The 24,386-nt window shown below is 42.0% G+C and overlaps 1 protein-coding gene across 5 annotated transcripts in view; it reads left to right on the forward strand.

Moving 5' to 3' along the window:
- The window catches only part of LOC134532990 (ankyrin repeat and death domain-containing protein 1A-like), a 228,358-nt gene that overhangs the window by 155,641 nt on the left and 48,331 nt on the right, over positions 1 to 24,386 (forward strand). For 4 of the 5 annotated variants that reach the window (XM_063370106.1, XM_063370124.1, XM_063370114.1 and 1 more), the window contains 2 exons: positions 14,661 to 14,764; positions 16,606 to 16,704. In XM_063370106.1, the coding sequence (XP_063226176.1) occupies positions 14,661 to 14,764; positions 16,606 to 16,704 (203 nt within the window). Of the gene's footprint in view, positions 1 to 14,660; positions 14,765 to 16,605; positions 16,705 to 24,386 lie in introns of those variants that run through there. The other variant, XM_063370132.1, reaches the window with a different exon arrangement.

Genomic DNA, 24,386 nt, shown 5'->3' on the forward strand with positions numbered 1-24,386 from the left:
TTCAATATATAAATTAATATGGGGTTACGTAAAATGTTTAGTTTACAATTCTAATCATGAATGTTTTTTATTTGTTTTTACCTTAATCGCTAAATGTTTTCAAAGTAATTGCATTGATTTATTTTTAAAGAAGGAATTACCAGAGCATTGTTATGTCTCAACAATTTATTGCCGCAGTGTGATATTATCAATTTTCAAGTCCCGTCAAAATGGCACCCTACTCTTCTCTCATTGGCTGTAACATAAATTAAACATCTCCTCCTTATCCCTCCCATACACACGACCACCCTGTGAACTGTTGTGAAACCGCAGGCAGGTTCGAAAACATGGCGGTCAAATCTTGTACGCACTACCTGCTACAATTGTTTTTTTTTTTTTTCAATTGTGATCAAAAGTGTGCGATGTACGCGACTCGAATAGAATAATTTTCCCACCAATCACGTTTGACACATAAGGACGTCAGAACGACAGAAATCACGGGCGCCACACACACTTTAATTATTAAACTGTTCCCATACGATGGGAATACACACACACTTCACTTGATTTTTTTTTGTCGTCCTGCAAACACGGTGTGGATTATAAGCTGAACAAAAAGCTGCTTCAAGCAGTGCATTCTATAGCGCGTCACATCCTTAGATTTTAGTGAGCACTTAGATGGGCATTACATGATTTTTGCTGTAGGCGCTATCCTTGTTTCCGCACGCTCTGTTCCCAGATGCACGACATTCGGCGCAAAAGATTCAGGAAAAAATGTGTAATGTAATGAATTTTTTTTTAATGTATCTGAATAATAATTGTATTTTGTAAAGAAAAATTCGAATGAGATTTGTGGAAATACATTTTCCTGTTTTATTTCATCAATAGCATCATCTGTTAATATTTATTTTATTTCTTTCTAAGAGGACGTAATTGAAAGACGCCATCTTGGTTTCAATCGTTTTTTTAACACATTGTTTTAATCATTAAATTTTTAAAAGTTTTTTTTTTAAACATAGAACGTAATTTCACGGAATTCATTGTTATTAACAGTAACTGACTGCTACAAATTGTTTCTCATGTGAATTGATTGGTGATTAGCATTTAATTATATTTTCTGTCAGAATGACTACAACTGTACCATATAATACTGTTAGTAGACACTATTTTGTGGTCTAAGATAAATAAATAAATAGTATAATTTAAAAATATATTAAAAAATATAATGATTAACAATGGTATACAAAATAAAAAAATTTAATGTTAACAAGCCGGTTAGTATGAAACCGGTAACAGTGGTCACAATTTTCTCTGTTCTGCAATCTAAGCGTGAGACAGACTATAAATAATGCATGCATGGCCACTCCCGGCTGCCTGGAGTAATGGGTTCGAGTGCCTCGTTGGGAATGTAAACCACTAATCGGCCCTAATGGTAAGCATCGTCTAGTATAGAACTAAAATAGTAGGATGTCCTTTGCTCAGTTTTATTGGCCAGGATATTCCTCGGTATGGAATGTAATGAAAAAAAAAAAAAAAACTTGATTCATCACGTATTTAAATGTCTAACTAGTTATAACTTTTGACAGCTCCTGCTGCAATACTTTGGGTCATAAATAATTTACATTAGTAGGATCATGCATAATTCGTGAAAAGATTCCCAGACTAGCTGAAAGTTAAAACGCTATAGCATAGTCTCTGTTTTGTGAGTTTCTTTCAGGAACATGTCGATTGTTACAACACCAATCACAGTAATTCAGCGCGGAGGCAAACGCTTCCTGAGTGGCTCGTTCAAATAAGGCGACGTCTTCCCTCGCAGACGGCAGCCAATCACAAGGAAGAAACGTTGCAGTCTAATAGGCGTTCGGATATTTTTCGCGAAAAATGCATACCCATAATGATTAGGCCGCAGCAAGCGATTCACCTAAAATTTGTTAGATAAGGTGAAACTTTTTGACAGGTGCTGTGATAAATATTCTGACTCTGAGAACCGAATATTGTTAGGGCATAAATAAAAAAAACACTATATAAACAAAAACACAGATCCATATTGCACCAGGCTAGCTAATCATGTATGAATAATTATTTAGTTTGATTTATAATAACATTGGTAGTTCAAAGACGAATGTTCTTTTCAGCACCTGCTGAAAAAGTCAAAACTAATTTTGAACAGTGTACAGCCTACTATAACGGTGTAAAACTTTTCTCGCCATGAAATCAGCAGTTGATAAGGGTTATCTCAGAATAGCATGCAAAGGGTTTTGAATTTCAGCCTGAAATCAAATAGCTTTGAATTTTCCGGGGGGGTTGGGTGGGTTTATTGCAATGTGGACAAACGTGAAACCTTTGTTTGAACTATAATTCAGGGATTCGCATCACATAACCAAGCGGTCGTGTCTCAAATGGATCAGTGGATGAAATTCCTGCAAAACAATATTAAAAAAATGGTCGCTCATCAACCGAGGCGGTGGAAATACCACGACAGTATTTCTAGCGCGTGACTAAAGGACTAAAGGTAGATTCATTATTTTATATACATATATATATATATATATATATATATGGGTGTTGTAAACATGACTTGGCCGCAATGATTTGGGTCGTCCTGATGCACGTCTACGCATCACGGTTTTGTGCGTGGGATGTCATACACAAAGGAGGGAAACGAATTTGTAGAGACCAGCAAAATTCGCGGTTTCGATGGCCTTCAGGATAGACTGCACATACCCCTGTACACTCGGGCAAATAACGCAAGTTCATTGGCTGCCGACTTGTAAGTCGTTTCAGCTGGTTTGTCTGTGATCCGATCCTTCTTTGGTTGAGGGTTTATAACTGGTTGAGATTCGTCCAGATGAACAGTAAGCCAATAGAAAAATTATCTAAGAGGTTTATGTGTTTGAATTCTAGCTTATCACTGAATGAATCCGCGAATTTTGCAGGTCTCTACGAATTTATAAACGAATTTATCTTGTTCATATGACGGACGCATGTCACAAAAGCTAGCGAGAGCAGAGTAGGGTGATATTTTAGCCAGAGTTCGGGGTACTCTTTATACTTAACCAGATATTTGTCGAGAAATAACAATCCTCAGATAATTCCTGCTTTTACTAATAATAACATGTATCTACTTTAAACATAAATTATTTTAAATATCTAATGTGTCTCGCAATAATTGCGCGTAAAAACTACTAGAAAATGTTTTTAGGTTTTTTTTTAATTATTAATAATGTTCGCAGGCTTTCACGGCCATTATCTGAAGTAGCTTGGCTTCTGGGTTGTAGCCGCGTCCTTGGCGAATAATTCACCGACGTTTCGGTCGACATTGCAGTCGCCATCATCAGGGAGCAGTTACCTACTACCCCAGAAGCCATAAGCTACTTTTAAAATTATTGTCCACGAAAAGGTTGGCAAAACCTAATATAATCTATGATTTGGGAAGTAAATAATGTTTCGAGGCTGCTTGTCAGCAGTCGCGTGGAAAAAAAACCTTGAGAATACTTATTTACTAATATTCATAGCGAAATTTCTGTGTCCAAAGTGGAATCGTAATAATGAAATTGTGATCCAGTTTCGCACAGGGGTGTACGCACGCGGCCTGCTATGGACTCGCCTAGTTGCTTATGGATGTGAACGCACGCAGCTACAGAGCAGGAGTGGGGAAGTGAGGTATGGTGTCAAATAAAACGGGCACGTTGATGCGAGGCCAGGGCGCGCCTCGCGGCCCGTTGTTAATTTTCTCGGCGATTTCCCGCCCACGGCGGCCCCCCCCCCCCTCCCCCCCCTGGCTTCTGCTGGAAGAGGGGGAAGAGGCGGGTGAGGGGTGGAATTGCCCCGGCAGACTCGGCGCCGCGAACAATGTGCTCCGTGGTAATTTTCTGGAGGCACTCTCCTCCCCCCCCCCCCTCCATCAGGGGAGGTGGTGTGTGTGTCGGGCAGGATGTCCTGCTGGCGGCCCGACTCTAACCCTGTTATCGCTCAGAGACGGAGCGAGACAGAGAGAGGAGTGCACTTGGCGTCTGCTCCAAGGGCACTCCCCCCTCAACCCAAAACCCCCCTTCGCCGTCGACGCCCCCGCCACGCCGCTACACCCCCACCCATCGCCCGGCCGACTTCCTAACAGAGAGAGAGATAACCGCATTGTCTCCGAGTGTCTGCGCTTGCCTGATAAGAGCTGCGTCCCGTGACACAATTGCACCACGCGAAGATAACCCCCCCCCCCCCTCCCCATTGTCAAGGACCCTACAAAATTAGCGTCTTTTTTTTTTGCGACACACTAGAATGAAAACTGTTGTGTGTGTTGAAGCCCGTCTCCAATTGCAATGTCCTGAATTGTGTCCGACGGACACCGATCGCTGATTGGTCCACATGACCCTCTGTCTGACGTCATGCGTGGTGTGGGTTATAGACGTGATAGTTCGTCTCTCTCTGTTCCGAATACATCGGTCAACTTGAACGATTTGTCCCAGTGTCCTTTGGTAGCATGGAAGAACAACACTCGAGATAATAGTTTTTTTTCCGGTTACGGTTTGGAAGAGGTGAACAGAAAATAACGGTCGATGTGGTATAAACAAGAAACCTAGAAGACCAAGACGAAATATTGATTAGTGCTGTCCGTTTGCGACGGGTACTTTTCAAATGCCGAACACACATTTTTTTTGGCAGTGTGAATAAAATTAATTTACTATATATTTTGCCATACCGAATAACTAAATAATATTGAACTCTCACAACTTTCAAAAATTAAATTAATGTTTTAAAAATATAGCCGAGAGGCTATACTGTAGCCGAGAGGCTATACTGTAGCCGAGAGGCTACTGATTATTCGGGAGTGGCAGATAGGCCATGCTAGAATAAACAATAAGTTTACTGTTGCACACTATTTATTTGCGCCGTCGAGTGCGCTAAGAAATTTACAAGTGTCTACAGTGCACAACAGTCTACTCGTGCTAAGAGGCAGACTCGAACTGTCTCTCCTTTCCTCCTCGCCAGCCTCCTAGCCCACGTGGAGGAGGGGTGATAATCCCCTTGCATTCCGGGCTAACGGGACTCCTGGAGGGTGCACGCTGCTCTCTGGCCCATGGGTGTACAAACACCGACGGGACAGCCGGTGCTGATAGCCGCATGGTGGGCATAGCGCGGTAGATGACTTCGCGATGTACCGCCACAGTACCCCCGTGCCAGTGACTTGCGCACAAGTTACGAGAAACCACCTTGGAGGCGGTTAGGAAAGCGGACTTGGCGGCCTGATCGACGTGTTGCAGTTTGGGGAGGCACGATGTTGACATCCAGATGATTCGTTGGAGCGGCCATCCCAGCAGCAGGACGTGGTATGTCATGGTCCTCTGGGACGATGTCATGGATGGTGTATGCAGGTTTGAGGCGATCGATGGAAACAGTAGCCTGCCTACCATGTTTTTGGATAGTCGCAGTTTTTCCTGAGCGACTAACAACAGGGAAAGGCCCCTCATACGGAGGTTGCAAGCACCCTTTTGGACCATCGCGGCGAACAAAGACCTCAGAGGATGTGGCAAGATCCTTGAAAACGAATGTTCTCGGCTTATTGTGTCTTGTGCCACCAACTGGTCGGAGTTCACGAAAGTGCTGCCGAAGCTCTTGGATAAGGCCCGAGGCCTCCAGTTGTCCTGCATCAGGATGGGCGACAAGAAACTCTCCAGGTAGGCATAGTGGTTGGCCATATACCAAATCTGCTGCAGAAGCACAGAGATCCTCGCGCCATGCTGCTCTGATGCCTAAGAGTATGGTGGGTAAGATGTCCACCCAGTGCTCTGTTATATGGCAACGTATGGCGGCCTTGAGCTGTCTATGCATTCACTCCACCATTCCATTGGAGGCAGGATGAAATGCAGTGGTCCGAAAGCGAGTCATTCCCGTCAGGTTACTGAGGTCCCTGAAAAGGCAGGACCCGAACTGACGCCCTTGGTCGGTAGTGATTTGTAGGGGAGTTCCAAAGCATACAACCCAGTTGGCATAAAATTCTCGGGCTATGGTGTTAGCTTCAATGTTCTCCACTGGAACTACCTCTGGCCAGCGGGTGAAGCAGTCTATGATAGTCACACAATAATGGTAGCCTTGTGAGATAGGCAAGGGTCCCACAATGTCGATGTGGACATGGTCAAAGTGGGAGGAAGGTGGAATGAAGGAGCAAACAGGGGAAGAAACATGGCGAGAAATTTTTGAGCGCTGGCAGAGTAGACAGGCACGGGCCCATCTTTGACAGTCCGATTCGACAAAGGGCCATACAAATCTTTGGGTGACCAGATGCATTAATGCCTGGGTGAGCCAGCTGGTGTACCAAGTTGAATGCATCCTGGTGAAATGGGGCTGTGATGAAGGGTCGTGCTGTTGGTGTGGAGACATCGCAGTAGATCTCTGTTGGGGAATCTGGCAAGCATATCTTCTGCAGCTGCAGGCCAGAATCTAGTTGTAGAAACCTTTGTAGCTCTTCACCCTCAGCCTGTGAGGCCGCAAGGGCTTGGTAATCGAGGGTTGCAGCGACAGAATCCACTCTAGACAGGTCATCTGCCACGATGTTATAGGACCCCATGATATGCCTAATGTCTGTGGTGAACTGGCTAATAAAATCAAGATGTCGGGATCTCCAAGGTGAGCACTTGTCGGGGTTTTGCTGGAAGGCATAAACGAGAGGCTTGTGGTCGGTAAAAACAGAGAAATGTCTGCCTTCGACCATATGGCGAAATTGATGGATCCCTAAATAAATGGCTAGTAGCTCCCGATCATAGGCACCACATTTTTGCTGAACAGGATTGAATTTCTTGGAGAAGAATGCTAATCGCTGCCAGGATCCTTGCACAAGCTGTTGGAGAACTGCTCCCATTACAAAATCTGAAGCATCTGCCATTATTGCTAAGGGTGCAGACGAACTTGGATGGGCTAGTGGGGTGGCTTCAGCAAGGCTAGTTTTGCACTTCTCAAAGGCACTGTCACTGTTAGGTGTCCATGTTAACAGGGCTTTGCCTTTCACATCACCCTTTAGAAGTTCGTGAAGGGGAGCCTGCAACTGGGCAGTCTTAGGAATGAAGCGCCGGTAGAAGTTTAGCATTCCTGTAAACTGGCGTTGCTGCTTCGCCGTAACTGGTTTTTTGTAGTGGAGTATAGCGTCAACCTTCTCTGGAACGGGTGTGGTACCATCTGCTGAGATATTATGTCCTAAGAATGTCACTTGTGGCTGGCCAAATATGCACTTGGATGGGTTAATAAGTAGCCCATACTGAGCAAGGCGTCGGAAGAGTTCCTCGAGGTGCTGTCTATGTTCTACCTCATTGATGGAAGCTACCAAGATATCATCAAGATAAGACACACAAAATTCAAGTCCTCTGAGAACTTCGTCTATGAACCTCTGAAAAGTCTGAGCAGCATTACGAAGGCCGAAAGACATGAATGGGAATTCATAAAGTCCAAAGGGAGTTGTAATGGCAGTTTTTGGAATATCAGCTGGTGCAACTGAGATTTGGCTGTAGGCCCTCACAAGGTCAATAGTTGAGAAGATTGTTTTTCCACAAAGAGTGTGAGAGAAGTGGGGAATTGGATATCTGTCTGGAATTGTGCGTGCATTGAGCAACCGATAGTCCCCACATGGCCTCCATTCCTCCCCTTTTTTGGGTACCATGTGCAGAGGTGAAGACCAGGAGCTGTCAGAAGGGCGAGCAGTGCCAAGTTTGAGCATCGATTCAAACTCCCTCTTTGCAATCGTGAGTTTGTCCGGTGCCAAACGACGTGGTTTGCTGAACACAGGCTGCCCAGCTGTAGTGCGGATACGATGTACTGCAGAATGTTGGACAAGATGTGGGGTACCAGATGGGCAGGTAAGACATACATACTTTTGGAGGAGTTTAAGGTAGTGAGATGATTGAGGCAGAGTCCTGACACTACTGATGTCACTTGTAGCCTTGTGGCAAACAGAGGCAAGAGATGTGGTACTGTCTACTAGGCACTGATTCCGAATGTCTACCAACAGGCCATAATGGTGGAGGAAATCCGCACCGATGATTGGTTTGGTAACATCGGCCACCACAAAATGCCAGACAAATTCACGCCTGAGTCCTAAGTTTAAAGTTAGGGTAAGGAAGCCATAAGTCGAAATATTTGAGCCATTGGCTGCAAACAAGACATAATTAGACTTGGGTCGCTTTCCAGGCAGTCTTGCACAAGGAAACACACAAATGTCAGTACCCATGTCAACCAAAAACTGTACCTTTGTGCCCTTATCCGAGATGAAGAGGCGGCTGCCTGAAGTCGGGGTTGGATCACTGGCCACCATCAGTGAGTCCCCAGCATGTTTCCCGAGCTGTATTCGCAGGGCTGGACACACTTTCGCGCCCCAGCGCCAAAGCAACGATGGTACCAGCAGATCACCTGCAAACTCCTGCTGCAGGAGCGTTGCAGGCGTGATGTAGATGGGGAGCAGTCGCGGTGACTGTCGTGCTGGCCAAGACGAGTAGGTGATGCTACCGCTGCGATCTCCTGTCGCAGTGTTGTGGCCATCTCTCCTATTTTGGCAGTCATGAGGATTGACATTTTCTCGAACATGGATTCCAATGAGGCTGCTTCTGCCATCTGTGGTCTCGGGTGTGTATCCGCGATGGCGTCTGCAAGCTCGGCTAATGAGTCCAGCGAAGAATTTGTCTTTGTCGCCAAGATCGCTTGCATTGGTGGTGGTAAACGACCCAACCACAATGACTTGAGAAGGTCATCTGGAACGACTGTTCCTGCCAAACTGCGGAGGTGCCGTAGAAACTGCGAAGATCGTCGGTCACTGACTTCTTCGTGTTCCAGTAGTTGTTTCGTCTTCCGTCCCTGTGAAGCACTTAACCTCTTTATAAGTTCTGATTTGAGTCGGCCATACTTGTCCTCAGTCGGGGGATGGACAAGTATATCGCGCACTTTGGTCGCGTATTTACTGTCCAAATTACCTGCACACATAGTTGAACTTGGTTTCGTCGGATATGACACATGCTAGGGCAAACTGGTTTTCCACTTGAACGAACCACATTTCCGGGTCCGGAACCCAGAATGGTGGAATGCATACCGCAACACGCTCGATGGAGACGGTTGATGGTGGGGGTTCAGCCATAACTGCGGAAGTGTTATAGAGTGATAATGACTCACTAAAAAAAGAGGTGCGATTATGTGCTGGAGCACGATGCAACTGCCTGGACTGTGTTGCCGAACATCAACATAACTCCTACTTGCGTGTCACAACGAGTCTCGGAAGTCCGAAGTATGTGCTGGAAGTGTCACAGAACTCGTTCATTTCCTCTACTTCCGCGGCAGTGCGGGTGACGAGCGGCGCGGTTTTTGTGCGAGGCGGATGACACGCGGCGCGGAAGATGTGCGGCGCGGATGACACGCGGCGCGGACGACTTGCTTGCGGGCGACGTGCGACGCGCGTAACATGCGGTGCGACAGATCGCTTATATTACGCAAAACATGAATATCGCGTGACACTTATTTCGGAACGCATACTAGCCTTGCCCCTATCACGTCGGGGTCACCACTGTAGCCGAGAGGCTACACTGTAGCCGAGAGGCTACTGATTATTCAGGAGGGGCAGGTAGGCCATGCTAGAATAAACAATAAGTTTACTGTTGCACACTATTTATTTGCGCCGTCGAGTGCGCTAAGAAATTTACAAGTGTCTACAGTGCACAACAGCCTACTCGTGCTAAGAGGCAGACTCGAACTGTCTCTCCTTTCCTCCTCGCCAGCCTGCTAGCCCGCGCGGAGGAGGGGTGATAATCCCCTTGGCATCTGGGCTAACGGGACTCCTGGAGGGTGCACGCTGCTCTCTGGCCCATGGGTGTACAAACACCGACGGGACAGCCGGTGCTGATAGCCGCATGGTGGGCGTAGCGTGGTAGATGACTTCGCGATATACCGCCACAAAAAACAAAGCTGCGTACTTATTTAGTTATTTACAATGCATGAAAACAATCCCAAAACACATATATTTACTGCGCTGTAGTGACTGCTTACGAAATCAGTAGATTCAGACATCGGACATGGCAAATGTAGACAGGGTAGTTTTCCGTGCAACAATGTAACGTAATTCACATTAGGATAAGAACCCGGACCGCCTACAGATTCGGACTGTTGTAGACGGGTCTTTAATGACCTCTATCATTGGTCCGTGGGTTATTTTTGCACGACCTAAAGAACTAGAAGCCAATAACGGACTTCCTGAAAACATCTGACCCAGCCATGTACATCCGGTGGAGAGGGTGGCTGCTCTGTGGCATCAGCCTATCAACTTGTTACAATGTACTGGTTGTAAGCATACAATAATTTGGAGTCCATCCTGGTGCCAGAAAATAACTGATTCCGCACATCTGGGCCCATTATTAGGGACATGTATCTTTCGCGAAAATATTTCGAGACAAGCAGAGTTAAAGCACTTTAGCATCCTCTGCGTTTCGTCATTGGGTGAGTTCCTTTCAGGTCCATGCCTGCTGTTTACGAACACCAATATCAGTAGAGACCGGAAAAATTCGCGGGTTCAATGACCTCCAGGATAGACTCCACGATCCTGTACACACTCGGGCAAATGCCAACTGTTCATTGCCTGTTGACTTGTGAGTTGTCTCGACTGGGCAGCCTGTGATTCGACACTTCTACGAGTGAGAGTCTCTAATTGGCCCTCATTACTCCAGATTAATAGTGAACCAATGGCAGAAGCATCACTAAGGTATAATTATTTGAATTGTAGCATTTCACGAAATGAACCCACGAATTTTTCAGGTCTCTAAATATCAGTTATTCAGTGAGGAATCAAACGCGTCCTGAGTAGCTCGGTCAAATAAGGCAAACGCGTCCTGAGTAGCTCGGTCAAATAAGGCAAACGCTTCTTTTGCAGACGGCCGCCAATTGCAAAGAAGAAACCGCTGGTGCAGGCGTACCTTATTGCAGTCTAACAGGCATTCAGATTATTATTCACGAAAAACGCGTACACCTACACCTCATAATTCTTGTGTTATTCATCCATTCAACCAAACACACAGACAAGTGTTGTAAAACAACGGGTATTTTATTTTTTTCGATTTGGGATGCTGATGTTTGTATTCCAGAATGTTTCTTGTTGTAAGCCTTCTCAGAGGCTGGTCTAAGGGGTGGAGATCCCTTTGAAGGCTGGAACCAAGAGCACCCCTCCCTCTCTAGTCATGCATCCATTTGGAAAAAAAAAGCTGTATTAAATGAGTTTTTTCTGAGAAAAATTTCATTGAAGGAAAGTTGGTTTGTCAACATACAGTAAGCTCCCCTTATCCCGTTCCCTTTTTTTATTGCGAGCCCAAAATATATAATACTGAGCCTACTTTATGTTTTTAATTAGTGCTCGGAAGTCTTGCTAAGTTCCGAAATTGTAGCAAATGAAATACTACCAACAAAAGTCTTTGGGAAAGAGCTTCTCTCTACAGTAGCCTACTTTTACAACTCTGTGTGTAGTTACAACAAAAAAAAAATCATATCTAAAAACGCCCGCGAAAACACCCGTTCTATACTTGTTCGCTGTCAAAAAAAATAATTTACCATAGGAAACTGCAAAATATCTTAAACGCTAGTCGTAAAAAAAACTAACTAATTTTAAACTGTTTTTATATGACGCTTTGACAAGGTTTTTACTAACATAGGATATCAAATTACCTCAATGTGTATATGTGTGTGTGTGTGTGTATATATATATATATATATATATATATAAACACAGAATGACCGATAAACTTCGGCTGCAGGTTCATCACGACAAAATAAGTTGAAAATAGGTTTTCGACTTACGGTTACGGTCATAAGTGCTTTCCAAGGCTGGTATATTAGTATACGGTATACGTCTTAGAAGTTGGAGCTGAACAACATTTTTATTGTTTAAAATATTGAAAGTATTTAAGATTGAACACTGAGCGTCTGGATTATGTTTAATTGGATGTCGTTGTATAATCACCACAAAGGTTATCGCAAAATTAATTCTATAAATAATTGGTTGCACCTTTATTTTTCACATACTTTTGTGGCGTGTTTTTGTATGAGTTAAATATGTGTGTTTAATTCGTTACTCACAAAAACTCTTAGTTCCTTGAAAAAAAATTTTCTAAACAGAAAATAAAAAGATACTGACTGCGTTGTTTAAATAGATTTCTACCTCGAATACAATCAACATTGTTGAATCCTTTGTGGAAAACTACGTTACTGTTTAACTCTAAGACTATAAAGCTTGTATCGTGAACAATAACGCCATGCAAAACACTGTTCATAATGTTGTAAAAACTAGTAATTTTCATTTTTGCGAAATAATATTGTGCAGTAGGTACATAATTTTAGACCACTCGAGAAGGTTGGAAAAGTAATATCCAAGCAAAGAAATCGCTGGCTAATCAAATGGAAACTGTGCACAGACCTTACTTTTTGTAAAGTAAAACCTAACGTGAGTGTCAGATGTACCTTTGGTATACTAGCTACTTGAGTACAATTAGTTTGACGCTAAACAAAAGGTTCGCATTTCGAGTCAGGCATTAATGTTGAATTGGATAGCTTTGGGCGAAAACCACCATATGTAGTCCAAAAAATAAAATTGGCCGTTTTTTGAGCCATCCTGTGATGAGCCCTGCATGCATGCAATAGAACCAACTGTTAAAGAAAAACAACCATAGTCTGTACATGAGGCTCTGAAATTTGGTGCAAAATCAACTATTTTCCACATATATTATTTTCTGCAAAAATAACCATTGTTCGCAGTATTTTAAGCAAAAATAACCATTGTCCTTAATATTAGTAAAAAAATATTTATATATATGTTTTATTATACATGTTGCCCATTCCTTTTTTTACATTTGCATTTTTATTTGTTTATTTTAAACTATTTTCTTGTATCAATAATCAATCAATAAAGAATACCTATATATACCTATTACATTTTTGTACACACTGACTAATTTGTTTTGGCAAAAACTCCTTATTAGTCTAGAACCTAGAAATTTTCAATCCTAAATGTTAATGTTGATTAAAACATCAAAAGGTAATGAGAAAGTGTTATTTTTGTTAACAGCATAATTTTTAAATGATTTAAATTCCAAGAAGCAAAGAAGGAACTTTTTTTTTTGTTTTTCCTGAAAATTTTATGTTTTGGATATTTTTTGTTTTTTCCCAGAGCTCTTCAATTGTTAAGTATTACCAGAGGTCGTTCTCCTAATATGCATTTCTGAGCATTTAAATTTAGAGCCAGAATGATCAAGAAAAACAAATACTTATCTATTTTATTTTATTTTTCCCATAAGTATTAATGATAAGCTTAATTTTTTATACTAAGAATAAAAATCAACATGTGGGTGCATGTAATTAATTCACGTGTGAAATTCTGGAAACAGTTTCGGTATTATGCAAGTGAATTTTGTGCCCTGGTTTTATCCTGTGAGTTATTAAGTTTTCAAACTTTTACTTTGATGTATGAGAATTTGTGACGTTAATCTTTTTTGATGCCGGCCTGATGAATAACTTCAACGAGTCACTGCAACTCGACTATCATGCGTGTATGGATGTCTGCCCTATTGCAGGAGTTTTATCGAAGCCTGTGCAACAGCAGTACAATTTGTCACTCACGAGTATAGTATTTCAGGTTACTCCATCAATTATCAAATAATAGTCCCATGTTTTTAAAAACCGTACTTCTTAAACAACTTGCTTGTTTAAAAATTCTCTCTTTGCTTATAGAGATATGTTCGATCATTCAGTTCATTTTATCGTTATTTATTTTCCTTTTTTGACATTATTTTCACTCAATAAATAAATTTTATATAAAATATAACACTTGCAAAAACTATCTTGTGTTCAAGTGATACTTGTCTCTTTATGTCTATGTGTGTAACGTTTTGCTACTATTTATTAATTAAGAACCATAATAAATTATTTTAGCTATCTTAATTCCTTCCTTCCTTTTTGAATTGACACAATGGAGTTTGTAACCATATCAGTGCCTTACATTAAAGTCCTTGGTTTAGTTTAAAAATTTTACAAACTCTAGCTGTTACAACTTGAAAATTTGTCATAATAATCCACTACATCTATATTTTCAAGATTTTTTATAGCTTTTTAAAATTTTAGATGGACCTTAGGTACATAAGGAGGCCTATTATTATTTCAGGCCAAAGAAAACTTGTCGTGTTTTTTTTTTACACATATTCTGGTTTTAGATACGTCTTATATTTTGGATACATCTTCTGTTTTTAGATACATATTGTGTTTCTAGATACGTCTTCTGTGTTTAAATAAGTAATCTAAAGAGGGTACTTAGGTCTATTAGCAAATCATAATGAATTGTCAGAGACCAGAAAAATTCACGGGTTCATTTCGCGATAGACTGACATCCAAAAAAAGTATACCTTCGTACAGCTTCTGCGATTGGCCCACATTTTATCTGGGGAACTTCGGGCCAATGGAAAAACCTAAAACAAGAAAGTGCCGAATCATGGACAAATTGGTTAAGACGTCTCACGAATCAGCAGCCAATGAACATGTGTCATTTCCCCGAGTTTGTTAAGTAGTGTGGAGTCTATTCTAGAAGTCAATGAACCCGCGAATTTTTCCGGTTCCTATGAGTTGTTTGTCCGCGTGTGTTAGTTAATGAGAGGATGGCAGTTGTGTCTGAGGGCTTGTGTTGGCAGCCCTGAGGAACGAGCTGCTGCTACACGAGGCGGTCATCAAGGACGACCCGGACGCTGTGAGGAAGGTGCTGAAGGAGCCGCTGGACGTCAACAGCAGGAACAACGTGGGTTGCCTGGCCTTCTCGCCGGCGTCTCGTGCACGGGGCTCCCGCGGAGAGATATGAGCGATGCTGGGCGCGGCGCGACGAGACATGAGCGATACTGGGCGTGGCGTGACGAGACATGAGTGATACTGGACGTGGTGCGACGAGACATGAGCAATGCTGGGCGCGACGTGACGAGACATGAGTGATACTGGGCGTGGCGTGACGAGACATGAGCATGAGCGATACTGGGCGCGACGTGACGAGACAATAGCGATACTGGGCGCGGCGTATAGAGACATGAGCGACCCTGGGCGCGGTGCAATGAGACATGAGCGATTCTGGTTGCGGCGCGATGAGACATGAGCGATACTGGGCGCTGCGTGACGAGGCATTAGCGATACTGTGCGCGGCGCAATGAGACATGAGTGATGCTGGGCGCGACACGACGATACATGAGCGACCCTGGGCGCGGTGCAATGAGACATGAGCGATTCTGGTTGCGGCGCGATAAGACATGAGCGATACTGGGCGCGACACGACAAGCCACAACTTCGCACGACAGACCTTTTCATTGCATGTTACACATTTTAAAACCGACTCCTATACGATTTCGTTTCTAAAATATTCTAACGAATTTTATGTTCAAAATATTAATTTTGAAGAATACTGCTGAAAAATTCCAAAATAGTCTTACATCAAACGAAGTACACACAAGTGTTAAAATGAGTGAAAAATTAAAAATTAAAAATAAAAAATTATTTTTAATCCTACTTGAAACGACTTTGTTTTTAAGATAACGAAATTGATATTTAAAAAAATTATAAATTTAAAAAAAACTTTTCTACTTTCTAGTTAAATACTAAAAAAAAAGTTTACAATAATAATCGATGCCAAGCAATCAGTATCAAGCAACGAGAACAGTTATCGCACTATATTATGTCGCATCGCTCTGCGTTCCGTATCGTGTCTGTGTCTCGGAGCTAGGCGCGCACTTGCGATTTGTAATCACGCAGTTATTTATATTAAATATTCAATAATTGGACTTTATTTTTTGTTAGTATGATTATTAATGTGTGCAGTTACTACTGAAATGCTATTAAGAGAATGGTTTACAAATAACTTTACTATTTAATGTACTACAGTATTACTATAAACACTATTTTGTGGTACATGTATAAATGTACAAATATCTGTAATTTTTCATGAATATTTCTGTTCCATTTACAAAAAAAAAATACAGTGTAGATCGCTGCAACAATAAACTGCAAGTGCGCACGTTGACTTACTCTTGACTGCACAATAAACGTGAGTCTATAAGCAGCATAACTTAAACACGAATCTTGCCGCTCGAACTTACTTATCATCATAGGCAGCGTTTTGTAATTATTTTTTTATTAAAAAACTTTCCTCTTCCCTTCAAATAGTAGATTTTTGATTTTGGTTTGTAATAACGATTTCAAAGCATGCAATAATAATAATAATAATTTATTTCCCATTTATTTATACTTTGTTAACAATATTCACTTAATTAACCAGGAAATTTAGCACTCACGAAAGCAAGCTTGTATGTGAGTGCATCTAGTCACTTCAAATTACATGCGGTATTTTGACCATTATAAACATTTGTAAATGTATAATAACTGAGATATAAATATATAAAATATAACCTAAGAAACTTTACATTAGTTATATAAAGATAAAAGTTAAAAAGAGCAATTTATTCAAATTCAATATTATATGTAAACAAAAAAAGTATAAATTATAACATTGTTACATGAATAAATGAAAATATAATTAAATAAAAATTAGTATAGAATCCAGTGCGTCTATAAAGTGTGTGTGTTTGTGTGTTCTTGCAGTACGGAAGGGCACCAATACACTGGGCTGCGTGCAGAGGAAATATAGAAATAATGGAGATGCTCATAGCAGCTAAATGCGACATAGAAGTCAGAGACAAGGTATGTGTGTAAAGCTCAAATTTAATTGTCTGAAGAAAAAAAATTTCTTCAAATTTTTGTATACTTTCCCTTGTACGATTAAAAAGAATTAAAATGTGTGTGATATTTGATTTTTTTCCCCCTCCGTAATTCGCAGCATACAGGGAACAAAGTAGTATTAGAATCGGTTCCCCTACAATGTACACGTCACTGTTTATGATTGGAGAGTTCTGAAAAACTTTCTGCGGGTTATCGATCACGTAAAAAATAATTTGAAGTAAATTTGATGGAAAATCATGGAGTTATTTCTCTCTTTTTTTTTTTTTGTAAAGTGGGATAAAGAAATATTTCCCATGCCTACGTCAAAATGGGTATAATGGCAGTTCCAAATACAATGCTCTCTCGCGGGATGCAGCCGTCACACCCTCGCACTACAACCCACGACTGAATCAACTTCCCACTCTTCACACTCCTTCAGCAATAATCCCCTAGCCTTCTTCCTAATCCTCACGTAAAAAAGACTGATTCGCTCGCAGGTAACTCGGTTGAGTCATTTCCATCTGCCTACACAGAAGATTAATTTGAACCCAATTCCTCCCATATTTTAGGGGAAACTCTCTCACCTCTCCTCGGAGCCTCGGTGGTTCAGGAGTTCATATCAGTGGCAAGGATTGGGGTAGGGGAGGGGAATTTCGGTGGTTGGTTTTCTCGGGGTACTTCATGCCATCGGAGCTACGTACTAATCTCGTCAATTTTCACTGTAGCTAATTACCTTAATGCTGACGAAAAGTGAAGCCTAATTAGTAGTATATAATAGGGGCGCCGAGCGCAGGTATCAGGTAGTGGATTGAAGATTGTCGGTCCGCCATCTTGGATTGTGACGTCACGGCGGCAAAAATTCCTCAAAATTCCTCAAAAATGACTCAAAATGACTCAAAATTTCCCGTTTTCGAGGGAAAAATTCCCGTTTCGAGGAAAAATTAGGATTTCAAAAAACCACAAATGTCTTTTGCCTTAGAAAGAACACCAATTCCTAAAATAGGCTTAAGCATCCTTAACTCAAGCCTCAGTTAAGCCATTTCTAGGAATAAGGATACCATGACCTTTGACCTTGACCCCGGCGGCCATCTTGTATCCGCCATCTTGGATCCGCCATTTTGGATGACGTCATTTCGTTTTCTAGAAAATTCCGGCATTGTGTTATCCGCCATTTTGAATTATGACGTCACGGCGGCCATCTTGGATGAGCGTAACGGGACGTAACGTAACGGGACATAACGTAACGGGACAAGCAGATCACTGCAGCCATCTTGGATCCGCCATCTGTAAATCGAGGGCCCCACTCATGATGAAATGTTCGTCTCTGTAGCCATATTGATTTTTTTCTGTTCCGCTGCAGGCCGCCATCTTGGATACCGTCGACTTTGTTTCTGTTGTTTGTTCCTAGATAGCGCCAGCGTCGCTCTTGATTTTTTTCTGTTCCACTGGAGGCTGCCATCTTGGATACCGTCGATTTTGTTTCTGTTGTTTGTTCCTAGATAGCGCCAGCATCGCTCTTGATTTTTTTTGTTCCGCCGCAGGCCGCTATCTTGGATACCGTCGACTTTGTTTCTGTCGTTTGTTCCTAGAGAGCGCCAGCGTCGCTCTGTCTCATCACATAAGGTCGATGTTCCATTACCTACCATAGTTATTAAGACCCTTATCGACATTTTAAATTTTATTTTTTATGAAAAATATATTGGAAACGCTGTGATTCGAACCATCGCAGCTCTGATCTCTAGGTTGGAAAACATACGCCTTTAACCGCTCAGCCATCAAGACATTTACCAGACCGAAGATTAAATAAGGTATATAAAAATAACATGCATGTTTGGACTTGTAATTTTTTTTAATTTAAAGTAATAATAGCACCACCTGTTCGAGACAGACCCACCATCTTGTCATTTGGCCGCCATCTTGAAAATCCGTAATTTTTATGCTAGAGATGCGGGAAAAAGTTCAAAATGTATTAAATAAATTGACAATAAACATAATGTTTGATTATATCGATGTACGTCCTTGGTTCGATTCCCGGCGAGAGTAAACGGTCGATCCTTCCTCCATGAAAGCTACCTAGACTGATCTACTACCAGCAGTACCAAGGTATATATCATCAACAGGTATGACATCATGTCCGCCATCTTGTCTATATCCGCTGGAGACCACCATCTTGTTTTTCATCTGCTAGAGTGTGCCGATCCCATGTAGTATAATTATCTGGTCACCATACTTTTGTCCTCAACTGTTGACATTGAACATTGACCTTGAAATTTGACCTTGACCTTGAAAATTGACCCTAACCTTGACATTTGACCTTGACCTTGAAATTTGACCTTGACCTTGAAATTTGACCTTGACCTTGAAATTTGACCTTGACCTTGAAATTTGACCTTGACCTTGAAATTTGACCTTGACCTTGAAATTTGACCTTGACCTTTAAATTTGACTTTGACCTTGAAATTTTACTTTGTCCTTGTCGACCATCATGGACCCGACATTTAATGTTCAGTACATGCTACCAGGAGCGACCAACTGCTGGAGTACGTCATCTTGTGTGTACTCATATTATAGAGTACATTTACATCTGGTTAATTTTATTATAACCTGCTACAGTGCAGTAATCATTTATTACCGAGGTGCCCCCCGCCATCTTGAAATTCGGACGCCATCTTGAAATCATGTAATAATGTAGCTAGAAAAGCGGGAAAAAATCTAAAATTCATCAAAAAAATCACTCATTAACTTACAAATCGAATCGATGGATCCCTGTCCACGGTTCGATTCTTGACCAGAGACAGTTGTAACTAATTATTAAATAAATGTTAGGTTCTGTTTTCCATTACCTTTCGCGGAGTTTATTAATCATTCACTCTACGAAAATCAACTCAAGTCAATATACCGGACCAACGAATTAAATCAGTGCCGATTAGCCTATTATGAAAGTCTAATTTTTCAATAATCTGAATAACATATAAGCCGTTCATGTACAAAGCCACACATATAGATCAATTGCCTTCAGTCCATGAGACCGAGTCATGTCATTATCAGACGTATAGGCTAGTCATTTCAGGACCACATGACCTTCGTAATCCATCGTGACATTTTTATACATTCTAAAGGACCAAGTAACCTTGTAAAATATTTTAGTAACACCAAGAGGTGATAAACTAGTAAATATTCAATTACTACATTTTGTACTACGCGCAATCAACAAAAAAGGAAGCACCAACAACGAAAAGACAGCACCACCAACGAAAAGGCAGCACATTTGGAAGCACCGACAACGAAAAGGCAGCACATTTGGAAGCACCGACAACGAAAAGGCAGCACATTTGGAAGCACCGACAACGAAAAGGCAGCACATTTGGAAGCACCGACAACGAAATGGCAGCACATTTGGAAGCACCGACAACGAAAAGGCAGCACATTTGGAAGCACCGACAACGAAACGGCAGCACATTTGGAAGCACCGACAACGAAAAGGCAGCACATTTGGAAGCACCGACAACGAAAAGGCAGCACATTTGGAAGCACCGACAACGAAACGGCAGCACATTTGGAAGCACCGACAACGAAACGGCAGCACATTTGGAAGCACCGACAACGAAACGGCAGCACATTTGGAAGCACCGACAACGAAACGGCAGCACATTTGGAAGCACCGACAACGAAACGGCAGCACATTTGGAAGCACCGACAACGAAACGGCAGCACATTTGGAAGCACCGACAACGAAAAGGCAGCACATTTGGAAGCACCGACAACGAAAAGGCAGCACAATTGGAAGCACCGACAACGAAAAGGCAGCACATTTGGAAGCACCGACAACGAAAAGGCAGCACATTTGGAAGCACCGACAACGAAAAGGCAGCACATTTGGAAGCACCGACAACGAAAAGGCAGCGCATTTGGAAGCACCGACAACGAAAAGGCAGCACCATCATCAAAAAGGCCGCACATTTGTCATTGGCTCCAATATTCATTGGCTCCAATATTCATTGGCTCCATTATTCATTGATTCCATCAGTCTATTGATTCCATCAGTCTAGTGACTCCATCTGTCATTGGCTCCTACAGTCATTGGCTCCTACAGTCATTGGCTCCAACAACTGTCTTTTGTCTCACCAACTCCAAATATATATATTTGGCTAGAATTCTACGAGTCTAAGAGACTATGAGACCACATGGCTACGAGTCTAAAATGATCTAGCTGGTTACGAGTTATACATGGCTTGCGAGGCTACAGAGCTACGAAGTTTCTAGTACACAGGTTTACATGACTGCGAGGATACAGGACTACAAGTCTGCAAGAGTACTTGACTACGAAGGTACTCGTCTACATGACTCCAGTTAACGCATCTGTCTTCGACGGAATTTTCTCTTTTGCTCCAACTGCTCCATCAGCATTATGTTATAAGATTACAAGGCCTCTTGCTTACGTAGCTTCAAGTCTACAAGCCTCCAATGCATCATGACTGCGAGACTACGATCAATGAGGTTACGAGTCTACGCGATTGCGAGTCTTCTAGGTTACATGATCGCGAGGCTATAGGACTACGAAGCTTCTAGAACGCATGGTTACGAGACTGCGAGGCTACAATTCTACGAGGTCCCAAGACATCCAGGCTACGCGACTACGAGCCATGAGGTTACGAGACTACGTGACTACGAATCTTCAAGTTTACGAGACTGCGAGGCTACAGAGCTACGAAGCCTCTAGTACACAGGTTTACGTGACTGCGAGGATACAGGACTACGCGACTTCGAGCCATAAGGTTACGAGATTACGTGACTACGAATCTTCATGTTTACGAGACTGCGAGGCTACAGAGCTACGAAGCCTCTAGAAAACGAGTTTACGTGACTGCGTGGATACAGGAATACAAGTCTGCATGAGTTCTTGACTACGAAGCTACTCGTCTACAAGGCTCCAATTGACACATCTGTCTTCGATGGAATTTTCTCTTTTGCTACATCTACACCATCAGCATTATGTTATAAGATTACAAAGCTACTTGCTTACGTAGCTTCAAGTCTACGAGGCTCCAATACATCATGACTACGAGACTACGAGCCATGAGGTTACGAGACTATGCGATTGCAAGTCTTCAAGGTTACGTCATCGCGAGGCTATAGGACTACGAAGCTTCCAGAACGCATGGTTACGAGAATGCATGACTAATTGGCCGCATGGCTACGAAACTTTATGTCTCTAACTGACTACAATAGCACTATTCAGTGGTGAGAGTTAATTTATTTCATGCAAAGGTACTTGCTGCAAGCAGTTCCACTTTTCAACATCAGATGACGTCACGTTTTGCTTGCAGGTAAAATAATATTTATTTATTTTATGCGGGATGCGGGTTGTTCACTATCGATCGCATAAGAAGAATGGCATCGATAGTCTTCAAGGAGAAGGAAGTTCGTCCTTCCTGCTAGTGCTTCTCAGATTTCTCACGGTCCGCCATCTTGGATTGCGACGTCACGGCTGCCATCTTAGATGGGTGTGACTTTGACCTTTGACCGAAACCGCAGGAATGATCGCAAGCACACGGATTAACCATCAAAATATATATAAGAATTATCAGGAGCACACGGAGAAAACCATCATAATATTGGCAAGAATAATCAGGAGCACACGGAGAAAAACGACACATGTTTTCTTTGATATCATAAAATTACAGAAAAAAAATATTTAGAAATAAAAAAAATTAATAAAAAAATTAAAAATAAAAACAAAAAATATATAAAATTCTGGCTTGTACTAGAACTCTATCTTTGCTCAGCAATGATAAGTTTACAAGCTAGCAGAATCTATTTATGTATTTTTTGTTTGTATTTTAAATTTTTTTATTAATTTTTTTTATTTCTAAATATTTTTTTTCTGTAATTTTATGATATCAAAGAAAACATGTGTCGTTTTTCTCCGTGTGCTCCTGATTATTCTTGCCAATATTATGATGGTTTTCTCCGTGTGCTCCTGATAATTCTTATATATATTTTGATGGTTAATCCGTGTGCTTGCGATCATTCCTGCGGTTTCGGTCAAAGGTCAAAGTCACACCCATCTAAGATGGCAGCCGTGACGTCGCAATCCAAGATGGCGGACCGTGAGAAATCTGAGAAGCACTAGCAGGAAGGACGAACTTCCTTCTCCTTGAAGACTATCGATGCCATTCTTCTTATGCGATCGATAGTGAACAACCCGCATCCCGCATAAAATAAATAAATATTATTTTACCTGCAAGCAAAACGTGACGTCATCTGATGTTGAAAAGTGGAACTGCTTGCAGCAAGTACCTTTGCATGAAATAAATTAACTCTCACCACTGAATAGTGCTATTGTAGTCAGTTAGAGACATAAAGTTTTGTAGCCATGCGGCCAATTAGTCATGCATTCTCGTAACCATGCGTTCTGGAAGCTTCGTAGTCCTATAGCCTCGCGATGACGTAACCTTGAAGACTTGCAATCGCATAGTCTCGTAACCTCATGGCTCGTAGTCTCGTAGTCATGATGTATTGGAGCCTCGTAGACTTGAAGCTACGTAAGCAAGTAGCTTTGTAATCTTATAACATAATGCTGATGGTGTAGATGTAGCAAAAGAGAAAATTCCATCGAAGACAGATGTGTCAATTGGAGCCTTGTAGACGAGTAGCTTCGTAGTCAAGAACTCATGCAGACTTGTATTCCTGTATCCACGCAGTCACGTAAACTCGTTTTCTAGAGGCTTCGTAGCTCTGTAGCCTCGCAGTCTCGTAAACATGAAGATTCGTAGTCACGTAATCTCGTAACCTTATGGCTCGAAGTCGCGTAGTCCTGTATCCTCGCAGTCACGTAAACCTGTGTACTAGAGGCTTCGTAGCTCTGTAGCCTCGCAGTCTCGTAAACTTGAAGATTCGTAGTCACGTAGTCTCGTAACCTCATGGCTCGTAGTCGCGTAGCCTGGATGTCTTGGGACCTCGTAGAATTGTAGCCTCGCAGTCTCGTAACCATGCGTTCTAGAAGCTTCGTAGTCCTATAGCCTCGCGATCATGTAACCTAGAAGACTCGCAATCGCGTAGACTCGTAACCTCATTGATCGTAGTCTCGCAGTCATGATGCATTGGAGGCTTGTAGACTTGAAGCTACGTAAGCAAGAGGCCTTGTAATCTTATAACATAATGCTGATGGAGCAGTTGGAGCAAAAGAGAAAATTCCGTCGAAGACAGATGCGGTAACTGGAGTCATGTAGACGAGTACCTTCGTAGTCAAGTACTCTTGCAGACTTGTAGTTCTGTATCCTCGCAGTCATGTAAACCTGTGTACTAGAAACTTCGTAGCTCTGTAGCCTCGCAAGCCATGTATAACTCGTAACCAGCTAGATCATTTTAGACTCGTAGCCATGTGGTCTCATAGTCTCTTAGACTCGTAGAATTCTAGCCAAATATATATATTTGGAGTTGGTGAGACAAAAGACAGTTGTTGGAGCCAATGACTGTAGGAGCCAATGACAGATGGAGTCACTAGACTGATGGAATCAATAGACTGATGGAATCAATGAATAATGGAGCCAATGAATATTGGAGCCAATGAATATTGGAGCCAATGACAAATGTGCGGCCTTTTTGATGATGGTGCTGCCTTTTCGTTGTCGGTGCTTCCAAATGCGCTGCCTTTTCGTTGT

Source organism: Bacillus rossius, chromosome 1, assembly GCF_032445375.1.
Source record: "Bacillus rossius redtenbacheri isolate Brsri chromosome 1, Brsri_v3, whole genome shotgun sequence".
Lineage (NCBI taxonomy): Eukaryota > Metazoa > Arthropoda > Insecta > Phasmatodea > Bacillidae > Bacillus > Bacillus rossius.